This window comes from Balaenoptera musculus, chromosome 3 (genome assembly GCF_009873245.2).
Source record: "Balaenoptera musculus isolate JJ_BM4_2016_0621 chromosome 3, mBalMus1.pri.v3, whole genome shotgun sequence".
Classification (NCBI taxonomy): domain Eukaryota; kingdom Metazoa; phylum Chordata; class Mammalia; order Artiodactyla; family Balaenopteridae; genus Balaenoptera; species Balaenoptera musculus.
Window position 1 is genome coordinate 40,315,614 of NC_045787.1, and position 22,162 is coordinate 40,337,775.

The 22,162-nt window shown below is 37.5% G+C and overlaps 1 protein-coding gene across 2 annotated transcripts in view; it reads right to left on the bottom strand.

Moving 5' to 3' along the window:
• Positions 1 to 22,162, bottom strand: part of ARL15 (ADP ribosylation factor like GTPase 15) — a 419,067-nt gene that overhangs the window by 214,562 nt on the left and 182,343 nt on the right. For both annotated transcript variants that reach the window (XM_036848566.1, XM_036848565.1), the window contains one exon: positions 4,728 to 4,936. In XM_036848566.1, coding sequence (XP_036704461.1) covers positions 4,728 to 4,936 — 209 coding nt within the window. The remainder of the gene's footprint in view (positions 1 to 4,727; positions 4,937 to 22,162) is intronic.

Genomic DNA, 22,162 nt, shown 5'->3' on the forward strand with positions numbered 1-22,162 from the left:
AAAATGCTGCCAAGAAGCAGGTCAAGATATTTGGAAGACTCTTAAGATTTAAAGTATATGACACTTTACAATGATTATACCACACACGCACACAAACACACACATTTCTCTCCATATACAGAAAGTAATATTAAATTAAGCTGAGATTTTATGTGATTTAAACACTGCTTTGCACTTCTAATAAAAGATTTGTCATGTAAAATCAGAGATGACATTCATTACTTCATAGAACTACCAGAAAAGAACAGCTCTCCTGTGAAGCAGTGTAAATATAGAAAATTTAAACTAGCGGATTATTTACAGACAAACAGTGTCCAAAAATTTCAATCTTGCAAAACTCTCTCTGACCCTTTGTAGGAAGGGGGAAAAGTACACGACGTAGAAATAATTATCTATAAACAAGAAGTAATTATATTTAAATGTAATAGTTAAATAACATAAAACATATATTAGCACTCTCTTCCAGAAAATGTCTAGACTAAAAAGTGAGAACTAGATAAACTATTCATGACACGGTGAATACTGAAAGTACTATTCAAAACACATGAATATTGATAATCAAAACAAAACATGGTCTAAAAAAGTAATGTTTATATCATTACAGAAATACTCACAAATACTCTTCTATTCTTCTCAAATAGAACACCACATTCTATGTACATCACAATAATGAACTAAATTACAATTGAGCAAAAACTGAGAAATGCCTGATTACAAATTTCAACTTTAATGCTGACATCCTAATTTACAAGCTGGATTTTCCTATGCTACAATTAATGAGCCATGGAACCAAATAGTGTCATCTGACCTTATAATTCTACTTCAAAATTCTATGTTTCACAGTTTTCATCCTTTTTTACATTTTTTAAATTGAAGTACAGTTGATTTACAATGTTGTGTTAGCTTTCATATTTCTTAATATTGGCTTTAATATAAAATATTCAAGTTAACTCAGTATTTTTGATGTATTATTTCTAAAAAAGTTAAATACTTTTGGATTAAGGAGATGAATGAATATCAAATCAGATTAGATTGCTGAAAGGATAAACTATTTCTTTCATGTTGACAAAATGTGTTATTTTATAAGACATGGTAATGCCCAATAAAATGAGAATAAGATTTGAAAAAGCTAGGAGGTAAAAGAATCACAATCAGCAACTGTGTCAAGGGAAAACAGGATTACTTTTATTGGCTACTCTATCAACTTAACTTCTCATAAAATCCTCCTGATCTATTAAATAACTTCAGAACTGAAGTATGCTCTCCTGTGGGAGCTGTAAAACAAATTAGATACAATTACAATTCAATACAAATAAAAAAACCAACCTATTTACCCTTAAGATGATTCTTGTTTTAGAAAGCTTTGTCATTTATATTAGAACAGAATTTTCCCTAATGAATCAAGTGGGTCACTTGACATAATTATAGATTTTTATATTATGTTTTCTACAGAGGAAAATAGTTGATATGAGTAAATTCTGGAAAACTGTGGTAACTACACTTCCCTAAAGTGAATACAACAAACATCTGTTGCAAGAACTGCTTGGCTTTCAGACAGTATGTAAAGGGTGTTCTTTTTCCCAGTGTTTTGTTATTACAAAAAAAAAAAAAAAAAAAAAAAGCTTATTTGTTAAAAAACATGTTTCTACTATCGAGTCTCAAGGCACAAAATCTTAAAATTCTGGTAAGTTAAACATAGGTCATTACCAGGTAGGTACATCACAGAAAGGGAAACTATGCAATGCACAAGACTCCACTTACTTTCTAAAAGGGCAACAAAATAATTGGGCATGTTGCCCTCTGTCAGTGGGTTACATAGTAATTTTAACCATTGTTCCTATCTTAACTTAGTTCTCAACACAAACCTAGCAAAACTCACATCATAGAGGAGGGAACTAAATACATAACTTCCTGATGATTTTCATCCTCTGTTGGAATCCAAGCGATAATTCAGCTTTCTCCTTTGGATTTCACCGGCTCCTACCAGCTTCTAAGCTCAGTGGTAACCTGATATCGTCATTAAATGATAAATGAATTCTTAAAGTTTTACTCCAGTGACAGGATAAATAATTGCAAAATTTTTGCATAATGCATTAAGCACAAAATGTAATAATTTCAGTGGGAGGAGGGGAAGAATCAACGAGCCTCTATGCCTCGTCTTTTCTTAACTGCATCAAAGAATTGTTCTGTGCTTCTTGGTAAACTGAATGCGTTTTCCCTGATTCTGAAAGAACAGAATTTTACCTAAAATTCACAGGTATTCTGCAGAGTAAAACACCATCTTTTTAGTATTTGGAAATTCCACAAAGTGCACACAAATGAGCAGGTACAAATGAATAAAAATGTTTATAAGCAACAGAGCAGCACACAGCACGTAATACCTTTAGGATCAGGAAGGAAAGTAATAAACAGATGACGACTTCTCAACACATTTCAAGTAACACGTAACTTTGCTCACTTCTCAATCTTCTATCTCCTCTTCTACTCGTGCCTACTCCCAACCATTTTGAGGTTACTATTTATAAACAAGTTTAAGATTCCATTTTACAATTCCATTTTTATGCTAACAATAAGGTATTAATTTAATTCCTAAAACATTCCTAGGAGTACTGCAGCAAAGCATCATAATAACTACACTGAGAAACCTCTGTTGTTCAAGGAATGGGGAAAATAGGAAGCTTCCATTTCTTTCTCTCCCAAATCCAAAGTAAGTTTAAGCACTTCATTATGTTTCAATAAGTTCAAGATCTACAACGGAATTTGTCCATGAATTCAATTAGGGCAGTCTAAAATGTTAACATGCACCTGGAACAGTACGTGTTTATATAATCATAGGGAAAATGCTTTACATAGAGCAGTCCTCAAAATGGTATTTGCAAATTCCATCACAAGTCAAAATTTTGAGGAAAGTTCATTTAAAATGGATATGAGTAAAAAGGAAAGTCAAAGTCACATATGTTCCAGTATATACAAGTTTAGAATAATTTTCAAAGTATATCTATGATTACTCTACATTCACAACTTCTTCCTACTAAAAGATGAATCACAAAAAGATAGCTGCCCTTTTCCTAGGAGAGATAGCCAGCCAACAGCCACATGGCATACTCCAAAGCAATCAATTGTTAAAAGCTTCCTTTATTCAATGTAGCAGGCTTTAATTCCTATGGAGGATTACCATGAGTCATATATTAGGTTTAAAGAACTCATTAGTTTCTTTTTTTGATGTCTATGGAAACACATAAACAGTTTCTTAAATTAAAAAGCAAAAAAAGAAAAAATTATATTTTCCACAATGAATCTCAGAATACCAATGCATTTTCAGCAAAGCACCTTATAAACATAATCTAACATTCATAACTACCCATCATTATACACTATTATATCCATTTTACAGACAGAAAAACTGGTGCTAAGAAGTTAAAAGATGTATCTGAGTTCTTAAGAACAGATCAGGAAGGCACCCAATTATAGTGCTGAAGATCTGCACATTGATGACTGTCTGAATAGATTTGTTACTCTTTTTATCTTAATCATTTAATGTTACCCATAAGGTATTTCACAAAATCTAAAAAGGAACAAGGTGCTAACTACTTAATGCTGAGTTAGGCAACTAAAGATACACGTAAGCTCTATTTAATAAGAAATCCTTGCCTTCTTTACTATTTTTCTAAAATAAATGAAAATTCTCTACATACAGTACCTCCTACACTTCAAATTAATCCCACTCACTTCTCATTTTTAAAAAATCACATTATTCCCATTTTACAGGTGAGAAGACAGGCACAGGGACAAAGCTATTTGCCCATGGGTCCCACACAAAGTGGGAGAGAGTCTGGAGTTAGGACATGTTATGTCCTTGGCTCCTCATCCATTTTTCAGACTAAAGGGCAATGTGGTTCCTATTATTCCGAAGTCACTAAAAGAAGCACACAATTTTTGAAGGGGGGGGGGGCGTGGGGGAAGTAATGGAACATATCCTGAAAGTTACAGGTGTAAAGGAATACATCAAAAGTTTTGATTTCACTGTTCTTAAGGTTAAAATTCACTATAATTTAAGTTTTGAAAGCTATTCACATATCTTATTACTTTAGCACCATGAATCAGAAACTCTGCTGAGACACTGATTATCTGCCCAGAATTAGTCTCATGCTTTTATAGGAAAGATACAAGCTAAGAAATGAAATTAAATATGGAAGATAAAGAATGGGTCCATACTAAAAGGTATTTGCTGGCATGGAACCTGCAAGATAAGACATCAATTTTTAGCCTGGCTGATTACAGAATAGGACCCATTGCTTCTCGTCCACAGTGAGCATTTCAGAGGGACAAGAACACGACATTTGAGGGCAAGTGATGCATGGTAATACGCACGACGCATTCCTTGAAAAGAAGAATGAACTAAGTAAGCTGTCGAGGTAAAAAAAAAAAGTTAAATGACCAGGCCTTTAGCCCTTTAAAATAGATGAGAAGTATATTCCTATAAATCCTTTAACTTTTGCTAAACAGTTAAAAAAAAAAATCTATGGTCTCCAAGTGGGGTTAGGGGTGTGAATAATAATTTTTATCAGATTGATATAGGCTTTCTGTTTTCTAAAAAAACTTAGGTTTCGTGTTGCAAAACAGTTAACCAGCATATCTCCAATTACAAGAATCTTTTCCAATTCCAACATGGCAGCAAAAGTCAACAAACAAGACAGACAAAGAGCTGTCGCCTTAATGAGACATACCTCTTGTACTGATCGAGCGGCTGGCTTGTCTTGATGATTGGCCAATATTAAAAACGGTAAAGTGCATAACTGTGGGTGCTGAAGAGCTGAGTGCAGTTCATTTCTAGCAGTCTCTAAATCATCTTCCGAAGAGGCACTGTCTAATACAAATATTACCCCTTGAGATCCTTGGTAGTAGCGGCTCCAGTATTTCCGGATATTATCAGCCCCTGTCAAAAACAAAACAAATTCTCTTTTTAAAGACAGCTTTCAGCAACTGAAAAATGTTCCCAACAGTAATTTCCTATTGGAAACCAATGCAGCTTTAAAAATTAGGTGCAGAGATCACAGATGATGAGAACAAAGGCATTAGAGCCAATGGGTGGATATGGCCTTGAAGGAGAACACAAAAGTTTAAGAGTCATTCTTCATGCCTTTCTTACCAAAATATGGAAGAAAGAATCAGGATAAGTACTTTTTAGACTTAAACACAAAAGAATGTTTTCAGATTTTGCTTAATAGTCCTGAAAAAACTACCCTCTCTATAGACTGAGTTTGAGCCTAACTCAGACAGCAGTATAACCAAGCTGTTCACCAAGGGTTCTCTCCATACCATGAACATTATCTTGTTGACATTTTCTGAGAACTGCTTACACTGATCAGGACAGCCTTGTTTAATTTATCCAGAAAGTTAAAACTATTAGCACAATACCTTTATGTGTCAAAGTGCTAAAGTTTGTAATGAAGTGAAATCTTGGCCTTTGGTACATCTGCCTAACACCATTAGGCAATGAGCACACTCATGGCCTCAGTCTGATGGGATGTTCATAGAAAAAGATATTGAGATGCTCATCAGCCAGGGCCAAGTCTTATTCCTTGTCATATTTCCAATATCTAGCATAATGTACAACTCAAAGTGTGATACAGGAATGAGGAAAATGAGGGAAGGAGGAAATGAAATTATACACTCATTAGGCTTCCAACTCTGAGGAAACCAGGGCCAAGAGAGGTGAAGTGATTAAGCTCCATTCATGTGTATAGCAAATCACAAACTTGAGATCTGTGTCTGAGTTAGTAGGCAACTTGCCCAGGGAAGGCATGGGTATTTCCCATTACATCATGATGAATACTTCCTTTTCTTTGATTCATGAATAGCATGGGCAATTTTTGTGCGTATGTGTGTATTGGGGGGGGGGAAGTTATATAACCAATACAAGTTATTGGTTACATAACAAAAATTAGGTATCAAGGAATTTCACCAATTTAGGGCATATAATCAAGTTCTGACCACTCAATAACTATATTTTAGGCATCTCTTGAACATCTAGCTCCAGTGGTGGATATACTGCGCTGAGTGTTAGGGATTCAGAGTAGAGACTGGAGTTGGTGTGCCAATTGTGTGTCTCTTCCCAACACTGTTCAGTGACATCATTTTGGTAGCTCAAAAATGGATAGGGTAGGAGTATTTTCACCAAGAAAAATCAGCAAAAGCTATCTGTCAGGTCTTTTCTTCCCCTGGAGAGCCAATATACCACTAGATGACACTGAGAAGCTCATATTTTTCTGGGAGAAATAGAATAAAAAAAAAGATTATAGTAAAGAGTAATAAAGCACTGTGATAGAGGAACTTATTAGGGTTCTCTGGGAACAAGAGATGAGGCATCTTTTCCAGACTGGGCAAGTCTCTTAAAAGAGTAATATCAACCAAACATCTACCATTTATTAAGAACTTCTACATTCCAGGCACAGAGCTAAGTATTTTTTAAAAAAATAGCTCATACAATTCTTACAACAATCTTAAGAGGGAGGTGTAACTGACTCAGGCTTTGACACTTATTTTGAGATTCTAAAATCTGGGGTATTCATCAAAATACTATGTGAAATAACCAGGTATATAATAAGAACAAGGGCATTTGATGTTGAGCAACCTTAAATATGTAAAGACAGGGGATATGAGCAGGGTTAAAGCCAATCAGGCAGGGTCCAACCAAGAAAACAAAACAAAGAAAGGAAATTTAAGCCAGAGATTATTTAATATAGGGAATTAGTTGCATAAGTGATGGTGGAACTAAGAAAACAATAGGGGCACTGAAATTAGCAACATCTTAGGTCAGGTTCCCTACATGCAGAGCCTGAGACGGCATTTCTTACACACCTGAGTATAGACAGAGTGCTGTCAGGAGAAACAAGAGAGAAAGAAGCAAGTCAGAATGGGGGAAGGAGCTACACAAAGATATGGTTTCAGAAATCTAGCCTCAGTCTGATCCAATGAGCAGTTCTAGAACGTGGACTGAACCACGGAATTTGCCCCATCCAAAAGGCAAGGGGGCTGGGCTGTTGTACCCCTGAACAGTCATTGGCTATGAGCCACCCCTGGGGAACAGGAGGGGGGGCTGGGGCATGATCTCATAATCTCCCCAACATACTTGGTTGAGGCAATTACTGTCAGCCAAGGGCAGGCCTCTGGAGAAGGGTACAGGTGTGAGTCATTAGCAGCCAATACCCGCAGCAGCTGGGAGATGGATGCACTGGCCCAGTAAAGGAGATCTGGGTAGGGTACCAACAACATCTGCTACAGGCTACATCCAGACATTATCCATATGGGAGAGAAACTTCCATAAGCTTGAAGAACAAAAGTAGGGACAGTGTTACCTGGTGGTAAATGTTTAAAATAACAAAAATGCTGTGCGCACATGTATCCATACACAAGCTTTTTATACATTTTACCTACATAAAGGATGTGTAGCACACAATTTTCATATAATAAGAATATATGCAACATGCTTTATCATAAATTCTATAGACCTCATTAGTGCTCACAGAATGCTTTCATTGATTTCGCCAAACTTTTGTATCCATAGCCAACCAGCAGTTGAGGTTGACCAACTCCAGTTCTGAAATAAATGTCGGTTGTGCTAAGTGTTTACATGTATTAAGTCACTGGCCCATGACAGTCTTATGAGGTAGGTACTTTTATCACTCTCATTTTATCAATAAGGAAATCAAGACACAAAACAATTACATAATGTGTCCAAGGCTAAGCAACTAGGAATATATTTAGGTCTACTGTGATTGAAATAGAAGGATCATCGACCAGAAAGGTGACAAAGCTAAATAAAGAACTCTACTACCACATGAGCCAAGAGGGGGAAAAAGGGAACCTGCTAGAATAAAAGGTACCTAAGTGCTTATATATATTAATGCTCAGAGTGGGAACCTGTCCAAGAACATTTCCCAACCAATTAATTCAACGAATAGTATTATTGTCTATTCTATACAAGTCACTGAGCTAGGACCTACAAGAAGTATTTAGAAAGCCACTATTCCTCTTAGCTCAAACCCTCAAAGCCTGTAAAGTGATGCTGATTACAATGAGGTCTGCAAATGTATGAGAGGAAAAAAACATGGCCATAGCATTGGAGAGTATCCAGGGAGTGAAGTATAAGGAGAAGAATACTAGATGCATGTTTTAATGGAACTTGTTCACTGGAAATATGTGGGACATACTGGAAATCCAACTTGTGAAGTCCTCTTTCAACAAGAAACTATTTTCACCTATCACATTTAGGAGACCATAAGGAACCTAGTGAGATGAAATGACAGTCCCAGGCCTGTGTTGGTGGATGAAACAAACCCAAATACCATAACTTTTTTAAATGCCCTGTATACGACATAATATATGAATATGTTATTAATATTGCAAAGACCCTTTTCTTCAATCTCCTGCTACACAGTCATCGGCCCAATCTTAGCATTTCTGACTTTCATCACAAGCACTGAGGTTGGAATTGTAAGTTTCAGTTCAGCCTCCCACACAACAGCTTTAGTCAGCAGCAGCCTCAACCCAGATCAGGGCCGAGGAAACCAGGAATGGGGTGAGGGGGGGGGGATACAGCTGTTCAGTCCAGCTGAGTGGGCCTTAAGTTCACTCACCAACTTCAGATGAGAAAGGGATGTGTCATCCACCCAGCTGCCAGGTGCTTTGAGAAGTGAGCCTAACTGGGGAAATTCGGAACACCTATTTGATTGCCCACATCCCAGCATTCCCAACCTACAAACCAAATCCACACGGGGTAACACACACAGGACAGCATATCTAACAGCAGTCTGAGCCTGCTCTTATTCTAATGACTGGAAATTGTGTGCTCTGCGTCCCTGAAATTACAATTGTTATATAAAAAGGATAAGTACCAAACTCAAACCTGATCTATACTTTGTTCATTTAGATTAAAAATCAAAGGGGTGGTCTAAACAGTAGAGAGCTTGGGTGGAAGGTGCTGCTGAATGTCCTCATTACCCAAGATCTGAGATCTCCTTACTGAGGGTTGTAAGGAAGTCTTGGGAATCTAAGGGTTCATTCTGAGAGCCAATCAATTAGGATAGCCTGGTTCAAGGTACCACACAAGAGCAGTGATAGAAGACAGGAGCATAATGTCCTCATTGGGCAGGTTCATTTCTATGGCACACCATGGACTTTTTAATTCATTAATTCATTCCTCTAATAGATATCTACTGAGCACCAGGCATCGTCTTAGGTGCTGGGACACAGAAGTAAACAAAACAAGACCAAACTTTCAGTCTTCATAAGGCTCACATTCTTTACCAGCAGAGCCAGTCTACCATTATAGAGGTTAAAAATGCCAGGTACTGGTATTCCCAGCCTCTGTCTCTTGCAGCATGGACATCTGATTCAGTTCTGGTTAAACAGGACTCGACAAAAGTCTGCTGGGAGCTTTTGGAAAAGATTTTGCTCCTCATTAAAAAGATAGATGCCCAAAGAGAGCCTCCTCTTTCTTCTACTGTTTAGATTTCATTAGGTGATCAGGTGATGCTTTGAACAGTGTTAGCCTCCTAGCAACCTTAAAGGAGACATACCAACATACTGAGGATATCAGAATAGAAAGACAGAAAGAACCTGGGTCCTTGAGAATGGTGCTGAGCAGCAGAACCTATCCCCAGTTCTGTCTTATAAGAACTCATTCTGTGAGCACAGTACATGCCAATTATTCAAGCCAATTTTAGAAGACTATTTTGTTATTTGCAGCCAAAAAGATGCTTAGTCCCCTCATGGTAAATTAATATGCTATGAATAAGTTCATTAAAAGAGTTGCTCTTTGAAAGGTGGACCCGATGAGCTAAAAAACAAACAAACAAACCAGGAATATGCAGGAGTCAACTACAACAATAAAACAGTTGCTCCAAGTTTTCCCTATGGAAAATCTGATCTCTAGACCAGTGATGTCCTACTGACCTTTTGTGATGGAAAAAAAAAAAAAATTCTACATCTATGCTTTCCAACATGGTAGCCACTAGCCACATGTGGCAATTGAGCACTTGAAATGTGGTCAGTGCAACTGAAGAACTGAATTTTTAATTTTATTTAAATTTACTTGATTTTGCCCAAGGCACTCAGCAGCCAGAGAACGCTCCCAGACAGAGGATTCCAAGAGGTTTAAGTTGTTGAAAGTCAGTCTGGTGCTCATGGAAATGGGGTTATGGGGGACACCAACAAAGCCTCCCTCAGCTACCCCCCAAAATAGCATATAAATGTCAATTTAGGCCATGTGACTAGCTGTTGGCTCATGAGCAGAAAGCACACACACACAAAATACAATCATTATTATGTGTAAATAAATATCCAAGACTTGGTTTATGTAATTATCCATATACTTTTGGGCAGAAGAAGTAGCCATTCTCAAAGAGTGTTCTTCAAGACTCTTTCTGGAGACCCAGGAATCAACACTGTTTTTATAATTAGAATAAGACGTTATTTGCTATTTTCACCACACTGACATTTTTGCTAATGGTGCAAAACAAAGGTGAATAAATTTGAGGGTAACCTAACATGATCAGAAGTGCTGGCTTCAAACTAGTAGTCACTGTATCCTTGACCACCATGTATTTGCCAGGGCGGGGAGCAAGTTTCACCTAGAATGAGCTTAATAAAGCAGTAAAAAGTCTTAGTTTTATCAAATTAGCTCTTAAACATGTCTTTTTAAAAAAAAAAAACTAAATGAGAAGCAGGCAAAAAGCATTTTTGCTACACACCAAAGCACATGGTTGTTTGGAGGTTAAGCATCAGTGCAACTCAGTTGTGAGCTAAACTGGTCGTTTTTATTTTGCTGGAATCCCATTTTTACTTGAAATTTCAACTGACAAACTATGATTATATTCAGTCTTGAGTATTTGATAGACATTTTCTCAAAAATGATTACGTAAGCCTGTAACTTCAAGGAAAACAACTGATAGTATTTGTTGTCAGTGGTAAAATTTGTTTTCAAGCCAAAACTAGAATTTTGGGAAAATGTTTGCATCACTGAGATCTTGACAGCTTCTCAATGATGAGATTGGTGATGATATTAATAGATATTTATTATAAAATGTTTCAACATTTGGAAGATCTACCTAACTTAATGAATCAATATTTTCCAAATGACCAATGCATGATGGAACAAAAACATGCATAGATTAAAAAAAAAACACACTCAGAGCACAAGACTGATCATTGGATGTTACGTAACTGAATACAAAAAGTGCGTGGATGTGGTTTTCAGATTCCACATCGCAAATGACCTTTAAAAATTACCACTTGTTAAAGAATTCCGGTGTCATATGAAAGAAGACAATCAGCAATCATCCGAACAGGCTATTAAGATATGTCTCCCTTTTTGAATTTATCTGTGTGAGGCTAGGATTTTTTCACTCCAACCCAAATAACACATAGCAACAGACTAAATGTAGAAGCTGCTATGAGAATCCGGTCCTCTTCTACTAAGCCAGACATTAAGGAGATTTGCCACTGTTCTCAAATATTTTTGTTTGTTTTGGAAACTGTTAATTTACATTAAAACATTTTTTAATATTGATGTGTAATGGGTTTATTGTTACTTTTAAAGGAATTGAAAAATATTTTTTAAATTTATCAGCTTTAATTCCTAACATGGAAAATATTGATATGTATAAATATCGACACATACATATAAGCTATATAAACAAAAACCCTCTGAGGTCTCAATAATTTAAGAGAATAAAGGACCTGAGATCCCATAGAAGCTTTAAGAATTGTAGATACCAATTACCTTTAATATGCAAAAGAAACTTAATGGTCTCTTTAAGATCTACTAAAATTTGGCATAAATTCAGAGCTGTTTTCCAACAGAAATAAAGATGTTACACTGAATTATCTTTACTCTCCCCTGACTGTCTCCCGTCCAAAGATAGGCCAGCCGGAGCTGGGAGCATAATCTCAAAATTAAGAGGTCCGTATAGGAGTCATACTAATCTCCTTGGTCTCACTGTGTTGGAATTCTAACCCAGTGGTCACACGCTTCCATGCTTAGAAAGATTCTCACAAAGTGAGCAGCCCAGGAGATTCTGAGGCAGGCTGTCCTCAGCTTATCTTTGGCAAAACAAAGTTCTAAACGCTATACAAGTTGATACACCAACTGCCCTCGTTTCTCCTTATTCTCAACAAGCATCCTGGATGCCTGTCTGTGTTACTGTAAACACAGTTTTACATCATTACCTTCCAAGTCAAGTCCTAACAACTGTACTTGAGGACTATTATGCCCGCTATCCGATGGCTGCCCTGCTCCTATGTTCTCACTCTCATCACTTTCTGTCTGGATCATCAGAATGGCATTCTAACTGGTCTCCTCACTTCTGTCCTGGCAGTGATCCAATGAAATTACTAATACTGGTCCAGAAAACTAGCTCAGATTATATCACCATTCTGCTCAAAAATATTAAATGCCTATAACTTGAAATTCCCAAACTCCTGGATTTAGCATTTACAGTTCTCCATGATGTAGCTCCAACTGGCCATTCCTACCTCATTTCTCCATTACTCTCCTGTACACTCCACAAATGCAACTTTTGCTCTCCTGGACCAGATTCAGGCTTTTCACCTTCACCTTGATTGTGTTACCCCCTCTGCCTGGAGTTTCTAACCATGTCAGTTCTCCCCTCAGCTCTTGTTCATTTAAATTGCTAGATGCCCTTCAAGGGCCAGATCAAACATCACCTATTCCACCAAGCCTTATGTGATCTTCCACCTGGAAATAACTTCTCTGAAAGTTTTAGGTTACTTCTCTTGTTTCTGTTCATAACCCTTCCCACCCTGTAGCATTCATTGTTAGCTGAATGTACATTTCATCTTCCTGGTTAGACTGAAAGAGCCATATGGGAGTTTTGCACATTTATGTGTCTCACTAACTCCATACTTTGAATGAATCCAACATGAAGTCTTACACATACTGGGCACTCAATCAGTATTTTTTAAATGAACTGAGTAACCTTTTATAAAACATTTATTCAGATTTCTCAAATGCAGAATGTAGAATTTACCTAAAAAATCACTCCATGATACAGAAATAATTTATCTCTTTGGTTGATGGTGGTAGTTTGTTGGTTTACAGTTATCAGCATGTAATTTTTATGTTTATGGCACATATCCAGTTCTGCGAGAAATTTCTCAGCCAACATCTGATATTAAAAACTTAAAAAAACACATACACAACAAAACTTCACTCTACTTATTGCTTAGCCTTTCTCAGAGCTCTGTTTTAGTGTTTGGAAATGTGCAGCAATGATGCAGCATGTGCTAAGCCCCGTACTAAAAAATAAGAGCATTACCCTATGCTCAGTGTGATCCTTTTTGATACTATCCTATTTGTGATCCCTTACCCTGTCCTGATGCCCAACAGAACCAGCAGCCATGAGAAACTGAAAGCATGGAAAGAAAACACTGTGAGAAGAGTTCTGGGAAATTGTTCCCTTCTGTGCTCCTGTAAAAGCCAAGGGCTGACTCCCTAGAAGATCCACAACCCCCAGGGTGATCACGATTTACATGGCTCCAAATAGAAAGCAGCAAATTCCTGAGCTATTGGCATAACACAAAAAGTAAAGCACATTTGTAGTATTCTGGAAACTCTGGTGGCTGGAGTAGAAAAGCTAGTATGGGAACGATTTTGTTGAAATTGCCATTGACCAAAGCAACCAACTGGGGAAAGCCAAATAGGAATTTTCTGGCTGAAGTGGAAGATGTTTGTTACATACTCAGGGTGAAATAAGATCTTTTAATACTTTGGAAATGCTATTGCATTCTAGCACAGCTTGCCATTTCTCCCTTAGCAATATTTCTTTTTACTGCAGACTTTAACTTACCAACTATATGACAAAACTGACAGAGATAACATGAGGTTCCAGATTAACACAAATTCACAGCCCACAGAAAAAAGCTTAAAACCATCTAATGGCTCATCCTATATAACAATAAAGAATAATTAGAGTCACAGATTATAAGCCTTGGCACTCAAAGATAGACATCAGTTTCTCACTCTAACGGTAATTTCTCTGTGATTAATTTGACCCAAAACAAGTTATTACTATATAACCTACTCATGCAATAAAACCTTAAGAGAATTCTGCCTGGTCTACAATACTTATTTGATCCCACCCACATCTACTCTTTCTTGACACTCTCTGTCATTCTTAATGGAAATGCTTATCAAAGGGACAGTGAAGTTTTCCTTTGTGGACTATTCTGTTGGTTCTATTAGTTGTCACCCTACTGATTACAGAGGTATAGCCAAGATCCATGTTTAGGCTTAAGCATAAAATAGGGAATGGCAAGGGAACAGTCGAGACTTTCTGGGCAGTGTTTAGTAATGCACAAAAGCTAACATGCAGATGGTCCTCAACTTACTATGGTTAAGCTTACAATTTTTCAACTTTACAATGTTGCGATAGTGATATACATTCAGTAGAAATCATACATTAATTTTTAATTTTCATCTGTTCCCGGGCTGGTGACATGCCCTGTGATACTTTCTTCGTGATGCTGGGCAGCAGTAATGAGCCTTGGCTAACAGTCAGCCGCGTGATCACGAGGGTAAACAATTGATACGCTTACAACCATTCTGTACCCAGATAAGCATTCTGCTTTTCACTTTCAGTACAGTATTCAATAAGTTACATGAGATGTTCCCTTCTTTATTATAAAATAGGCTTTCTGTTGGATGATTTTGCCCAACTGCTGGCTAACGTATATGTTCTAAGCACATTTAAGGTAAGCTAGGCTAAGCCATGCTGTTTGGTAGGTGTATTAAACACATTTTTGACAAAATTATTTTCAATCTACAATGGGTTTATTGGGACATAACCCTATCATAAATCGAGGAAGATATGTACATTATAATTTGAATTATGTAATTGGACAAATCAATGTACTTTACAAATCATAAATAAATATGGACAGCTGTCATCTTAGGGATGAGATATGTTCCAAAACTTTCAGAAGGTTACAATTTTTTCAGATTTTTGGTACACAATTTTCCTTGAAAACAAGGCAATGCACTGGTGTTGGGTTCGGTCCTGACAGGCAGGCCAGCTCTGACAGAGAATACGACAGTAGAATGACTACCAGCATGGACTCTGAAGTCACTGGGTTCGAAACCCAGTTCTGCCACATGTCATCATAGTGACCTTGGATAATCAGCTTAATTGTTCTAAGCCTGGGTTTCCCTTTCAATGAAAGGGAGAAAATAATACTTAGGTACCTCATAGGACTCTAGAGATTAAATGAGATAACTTGTTTGACATAGTGCTTGGAATATGCCAAATGTTCACTAAGTGTTAACTATTATATTCTTATTATTGTTACTATTATTATTTGGCCACCATTTAAGCCTATAACTTATTGGACTACGGAACTAACCTGAGTTCTAAGATCTGGTAGTAAAAGTGCTGAAAAAAACAGGCAAAGAAGGATAATAGATTCCTCTGCAATTTCCAATATACTCAATTTTATAAAAATAAACCAAGTTTTTATTGGGGATGGATACTTTCCTTTTTTCTAGTAACTTTATGCTATATCCGACCCCTCCTGCAGCCCCTAGTACTTTATATTCCTCAATTTCTTCCTTGCCAATGGCTGTCCAAATTTCTTCTCCCCAACACCAAAAAAAGAGGTTTCTCCTGTTCAGATGAAAGTGCACATTCCTTCAGTTAGATTTTCAGCACAACAGTGTGATTAATCAACTTAACATTAAGGTGACACTTTCATATATTTTATATGAAAAACCCCAAATTGATCACCAATACAAAGTGAGCTCGTGTGTGAGTTGATGTTGTCTACAAGGTTGATGTATGGAATACACACACACACACACAGAAAGCTATTACTACCCTGTACATGTCCCTCCCTTTTGCTATAAAGGCATAGATGATCACATATCGCTGCACTCCAATGATACTTCCAGTGGCTCATGTGGCTACACTAGTGAGAGCTCAGGAAGTATGTAGGAGTTAAGGGAGGGGCTGCCATTTGTAGGCAAGTGCTCTTTCTGTCTTTTACTTTGACGAGGACTCCTTTTAAATAAAATGTAGTTGGATTATGAATAGGAAAAAGGCAAACAAATCTCAGCACAAAATGGGCTCCTTTCCTCAGGCATTCTTACAACTGTTTATAACCCACTTTCTCACAGTTTTTCCATAGCTTTTATGTAAAGACACCATTTTCACAAGGTACTATGTACATAGCTCTACAAATCAACTTTGCGAAAAATCCCCAAGCTCCTCCTCGCTAGGCAGGTTCACCACTGTGTCTCCAGGGGTCTGGACAGACTCTGGCACCAGGCAGGTGCTCAAGATTTGTTGATTAAGTCAATTAATAAGTGGATGAAAGAATGAATATGTAGGTTATTTGCCCATAGATGTGAATATAAGCAGTCTCATATTTTAACACAGTTTAAAATATAGTAACAATTACTATATATTAAAACAAGACTAGCCTACCACGTCATATATACTATTAAACAGATTTCTTCACATGTAACTATATTACTAAATCAATAATTGCCAACCTTCTGTTTTTCATGCTATGGGATGTCTCCAATTATCTCGAGAGGCAAGTGGAACTCTCAAAATGAAATTAATTTTAATTAACTTTAAAATGTAAGCGTGTATGGGAACAGAGGGTTACACAAAATAGTGTCACAGCATAAAAAGATTAGGAATTAGTGCACTAGTCAAAGAGAAGACAAAAGAGTTTGAAACATTGCCTGAGGTCAAGCATTTCACTTCTAAGTAGTTTCCCATGAAGAACACACTCAAAAGAAAAGAGACAGTGCAATTTAAATGATCCTAAGCCTACTACTGTTTTATTTAGATGGGTATAGTTAAAGACTATATTTGCCTGAGGACAGAGAACAGACTACATGAAAAGAAATATTTCTTAGGTATCCAGTACAGTCCCACCATGCTGAATTTTCTTAAAGCTCTGACATTAGCTTGGGACTTATATTCATAGCTGACTAACGAGGACACATCACTCCTTTCATGCCCTTCTTATTCTATATAAGTGAAAACAATTAAAGGGTAGACATGCATAATAGTATGCCAATCTGACACAGGATCAGGGTCCTTAAAAAAATTATTTTCAACACATTTATCATAGACTTGTTGCTATTCTGAATAATGTCTCCTATAAGAAAATGGCTAAGCCATTTTTTTTTTAAACTTAGGAAAGAAAAACATAGTATCCCTTCCACCTTGATTCTTTGGTTTGTATCCTTCAAGATTTCTCTCTCTCTTAATCAGAAAAATAATGGTCTTGCTATAAACCTCAAGAATCAGGTCATTTCATCAAATAGGCACACATACACATGCACGAACACAGTCTCTTAGCACACAAATCAACCTAAGGTCATACATCCTTGTAAATAATGAATGTCTAAGCAACTATTCCTGTACAACAATAGGAAGCATTAAGAGAAATGACCCATATTTTACATTTCCATAAAGCCAGAGACCACATTTTCTCTTTCTTTACACTTGCCATAATGAAGTCATAGATACTCAATACATGATTTTTGGATTTACATGAAGAGGGTTCTGTCAGGAACAGCATACGGTTGTCCCTACGTAAACAGCCAAAGCCTCACAGAAACATTAAGGGTAACCCCTTAACGTTTGTGGCAGGCAGGCTCCAAGATGGCCTGCAAGATCCCCACCTTCTGGTATTGTCACCTTTGTGTAATCTCCGGTCTTGGAGTATGGGCTGGTCTAGTGCTTCACTTCTAACTCACAGAATGTGGCGGAGGTGATAGGATGTCACCTCCATGATTAGGTTACAAAAGATTATAGTTTCTGTCTTAATAGCAGATTAACCTTCTTGGTTGGGACACTTCAGTGAAACAAACTGCCATGTTGGAGAGGCCCATGTGACAAGCAACTGAGGACATCCTCTGGCCAAAAGCTGGCCAGGAACCGACGCCCTCAGACTAACCATATCCCAGGAATTGAAATCTGCAAACAAAAACTCTAGCTTAGAAGAGGATCCTTTTATGGCTAATATTCCATTATATTGATATACCACATTCTATTTATCCATTCATCTGCTGTTGGATATTTTGGTGGTTCCTAACTTCTAGCTACTGTGAATAGAGCTGCTATGAATACTGATGTACAAGTTTTTGTTTGAACACCTGTTTTCAGTTCCTTTGAGTATATACCTAGGAGTGGAATTGCTGGGTCATATAATAATCTTATGTTTAACTTACTGAGGAAAAAGCGTGGTTTTTTTAAAGTCTCTAAGTTATAGTAAATTGCTACACAGTAATAGGTAACTAATGTGAAGTTAAAAATGAATTTGTAGCCAGGCAGAAAATTCCAAAATGTGGACTAATGAACTAAAGGGGAAAAACTTACCTTAGGTCTTACTTGCAAGTCATTATTGCTTTAGTAAACAGCATCTACAACATTCTCAAAATGCTTCTTTCACAGGCAGGATTTTAAAATAACACCACCAACACCAACTGCTCTGAAAGCTTATGGCTTGCCATGCGCTGTGCTGTACCACACTACCCAGACAAGGAAATGAAACTCCCCAGAATTCTTTCTTCTCACTTTCCACATCCTCCTTCGGAACACCTTCAGTCACATGGTTTCAGCTACCTCTAATACCCTGAAAACCATCAGTTCAAATGCTCTCATCTAATTTTCTCCTAAGCACCAATATTCTTATTTCTTACAGTCTATCATATATTCCCTTCTAGATGTTTCCCAGGTATTTTAAACTCAACTTGTCTCCCAATGAACTCATTCTTACCATGCATTCTTTTCCAAACCAGTCTCCTAGATTCCCTGTTTGGGTACTGGCAGCCAACCAAACTAAGAATCTGAAGAGTCATTCTTAACGCCTTACCCCTTATTCCTAATAATCAATCATCAATCACCCACATTTACCCCCCCCCCCCATCCCCATCCCAGTGTAACTGCCAAGCTCTTGGACGCTTTGAAACGCCACCATGCATTTTTCCTCTGGCTGTTCTTTCTCTGTTCCACCTATGGCACACCTAGAAAACCCCAATGCATATTTCAAGTCTAGACCCAAACATCATCTCATTGTGAGGACTTCTTTAATTTCATTTTAACAAAATTGCTTTCTCCATCCTTTGTGATCCTAGAGCAGCCTGTATATCCCTTTGATGTTAGGACACTTGTAACAATGCTTGTGTATTTAACATGTTCAATTTTTTATGACTGCTCTATGCTGATACCTCTCTGTACTTAACGTTTTGAGACCAATTCTTCCGGATATTTTCAGTGAGCTAGCACTGGAACAGGCATATAATCTTCACTCAATTCATGTCTGCTGAATTAAAAATAGTCGTCTGATTTATACTGCTCATTCACTCAATCAACTATCAAATATTTACTGAGTGACTTCCATGCACCAGAATCAACCCGGGACAATGGGAATACAGTGGTGAACTAGCTGGACACGGCCCCTGCCTGACTCATGAGCTCATAATCCAACAGGTCACTGAGTTGATAATATCTTTATGACACTATGTTATTTAGGCTTTAACCTACTTCTTAGCAACATGTGTATTTCCCATAAGAGCATATTTACTCTTCTGATTCGTAAGGTAGTAATAAAAATTGGAAAGTTAAATTTCTTTTCAATGAGTTGTAAATAAAATAATTTTATTTCCAGTGTCATTATCACTGCACTAAAAACAAAACAAAGCCCCTCCTTGCAGTCTCAAGACATATGACTGTTCGTACAGTATATTTAAACATTTATAGGATTTATAGGATGCCTCAACCATCCAGAACACAACTAAAAACTAGGAGCCATGGGGCAGCCAACAGAAATGTCCTCAAATTAACATCTTAAAGCTCACATGCTTAACACTCTAAAAGGTCCCTCAGGTCCACACAAAAATCTTGCCTAGAAAAAAATGTGATCACACTTAGTTTCTTGGCTCCCTGCTCAGAGCATATTAGTAGCAGTAAATCATTATGTGGGAGACGGAGGAGAGACAGAATCCACCAGAGACAGGCACGTGGACAGTAGCAAAGAGAAATAGTTACAAAAGAGACTAAATCAAGAAATTAAGAAATTAAAAAAAGAAAAAAGAGAAGACGAGATCAACAACAATTAAAGGGGAAAAAAAGGCAAATCAAATTACGGTACTGTGTATTTTAAACTTGTTTCTTTAATCAAGGGAAGTCCTTTCTAAAGAAAAATCATCTGTTAAGGTAATTTTGTTTACAGTCTACAGTAGCTCTTTCAGACTGGAAGTATAACAATTTGATTAATTATTATTTCAGAGCCATATACTAGTTTCCTGAAAGAATTGTCAGAGATGGTATGTTTACTTCTTGGGGGAACCACAGGTAATCTTGAGAGAATTTCATGTCAAAATTCAGCTGCATTAGTACTGAGATATAATTATCCTTCAAAAGGATCACAAAATCAAAAGCAAGTCAGATAAAACAAGTGTAACGACACACACACCAAGAAATTGAGAATTGATCTTTGGTATACCACAATCTGGGTAGGAAATTCAGGAACCTGGGACAGGGGTAGATTGTCATCTCTTCTTACAATTAAAAGCCATAGTTTTGACAGAAAAGAAAATAAATGGGACTCTTGATACTTGAATGGGGAACTGGAAACATATGTGTTACATGTAAAAAAGAGTCTATGTGTGTGGAGGGGAAGAGGTGGCTTGCTTGACATAAAGCTCAAAACATCTTTAAATTGAAATGAAAGAGAAAATATGCCTTGATAAAATCTTACCTCCTTCCTAAGATGGATGTCCCTCAGAAAGGATGACAGATGTGCTGAAACATTATAGCCATTGGGGTGTCTAGTGAGGCTTGTGGCATAATCCCCCATTTCTTGTCATCACCTCTATCAGTACACAGTTTCTGTTTATCCCAATATACCATAAAAATATTATCATTTTCCACGTCTCTGATGATGTGAAATACCTTGGGAAGCACTGGTGAAAAAGAGTTTATCTTGCCATTCAAGGATCCTGGTGGTTTGACCCCATTAACCTTCGTAACCTTGAATCCTTCCACACCGTTTATGGGAACTGTACAGCAGCCAAAATGCCCTGCTCACATTTTTTGCCTTAAACCCATCATATTTCCCAAATGTGGCCATCTCTGCTAATGACCTGTCCCTCTTCTGGGAATTTCCTTTCTCCCTATCTTCATATCTCCAAGTATAATCCATCCACAAGTCCTGTATTATATGCCACCTGTGCCACAATCATTCCTTTTACTGCATTTGTACATAATCTTTTTTTTCTCACTGAAGAGCCAAAGTAGTTTATTATCTGTAGTTTTTGTTTGTTTGTTTGTGGGCCACGCAGTGCGGCTGGCGGGATCTCAGTTCCCTGACCAGGGACTGAACCTGGGCCACAGCAGTGAAAGCCCAGAATCCTAACCACTAGGCCACCAGGGAACTCCCCTATTATCTGTAGTTTTTCATGTCATGTGTAGCTTTCTATTTTGTACTATTGTTATTTATACACACAGTTTTTTAGTTTGATAACTATAATTAAAGCTCTTTGACAGCTTAATTTAAGTAAATGTATCCAGCAAACATTTTCTGAGTACCTTTTATGTGCCAAGTACTATACTAGGTGCAGAGGATATAAAAATTAATGTGGCTCCTCTATCACCAGACTTATGTAGCATTGCTCTTAAAGTTGTAGCCAATAAAATAGGGCAGAAAACTGATGTAAAAGACATAACAACCACTGGAAAAGAGACAAAATAGTCGTTATTTGCAGATGATTACTGCATACCTACAAATCCTAGAGAATTAACTGGAAAGCTTAGAACTAATAATATGGCTCCATGAGGTGATTAGAAACAAAATTAAAATGTTTTAAAATATCTTTGGGACTTCCCTGGTGGCACAGTGGTTAAGCATCCGCCTGCCAATGCAGGGGACACGGGCTCGAGCCCTGATCCGGGAGAATCTCACATGCCACGGAGCAACTAGGCCTGTGCGCCACAACTACTGAGCCTGCGCTCTAGAGCCTGAGAGCCACACCTACTGAAGCCTGGGCACGCAGAGCCCGTGCTCCGCCAATAAGAGAATGAGAAGCCCGCGCACCACAACCATGAGTAGTCCCCGCTCGCCG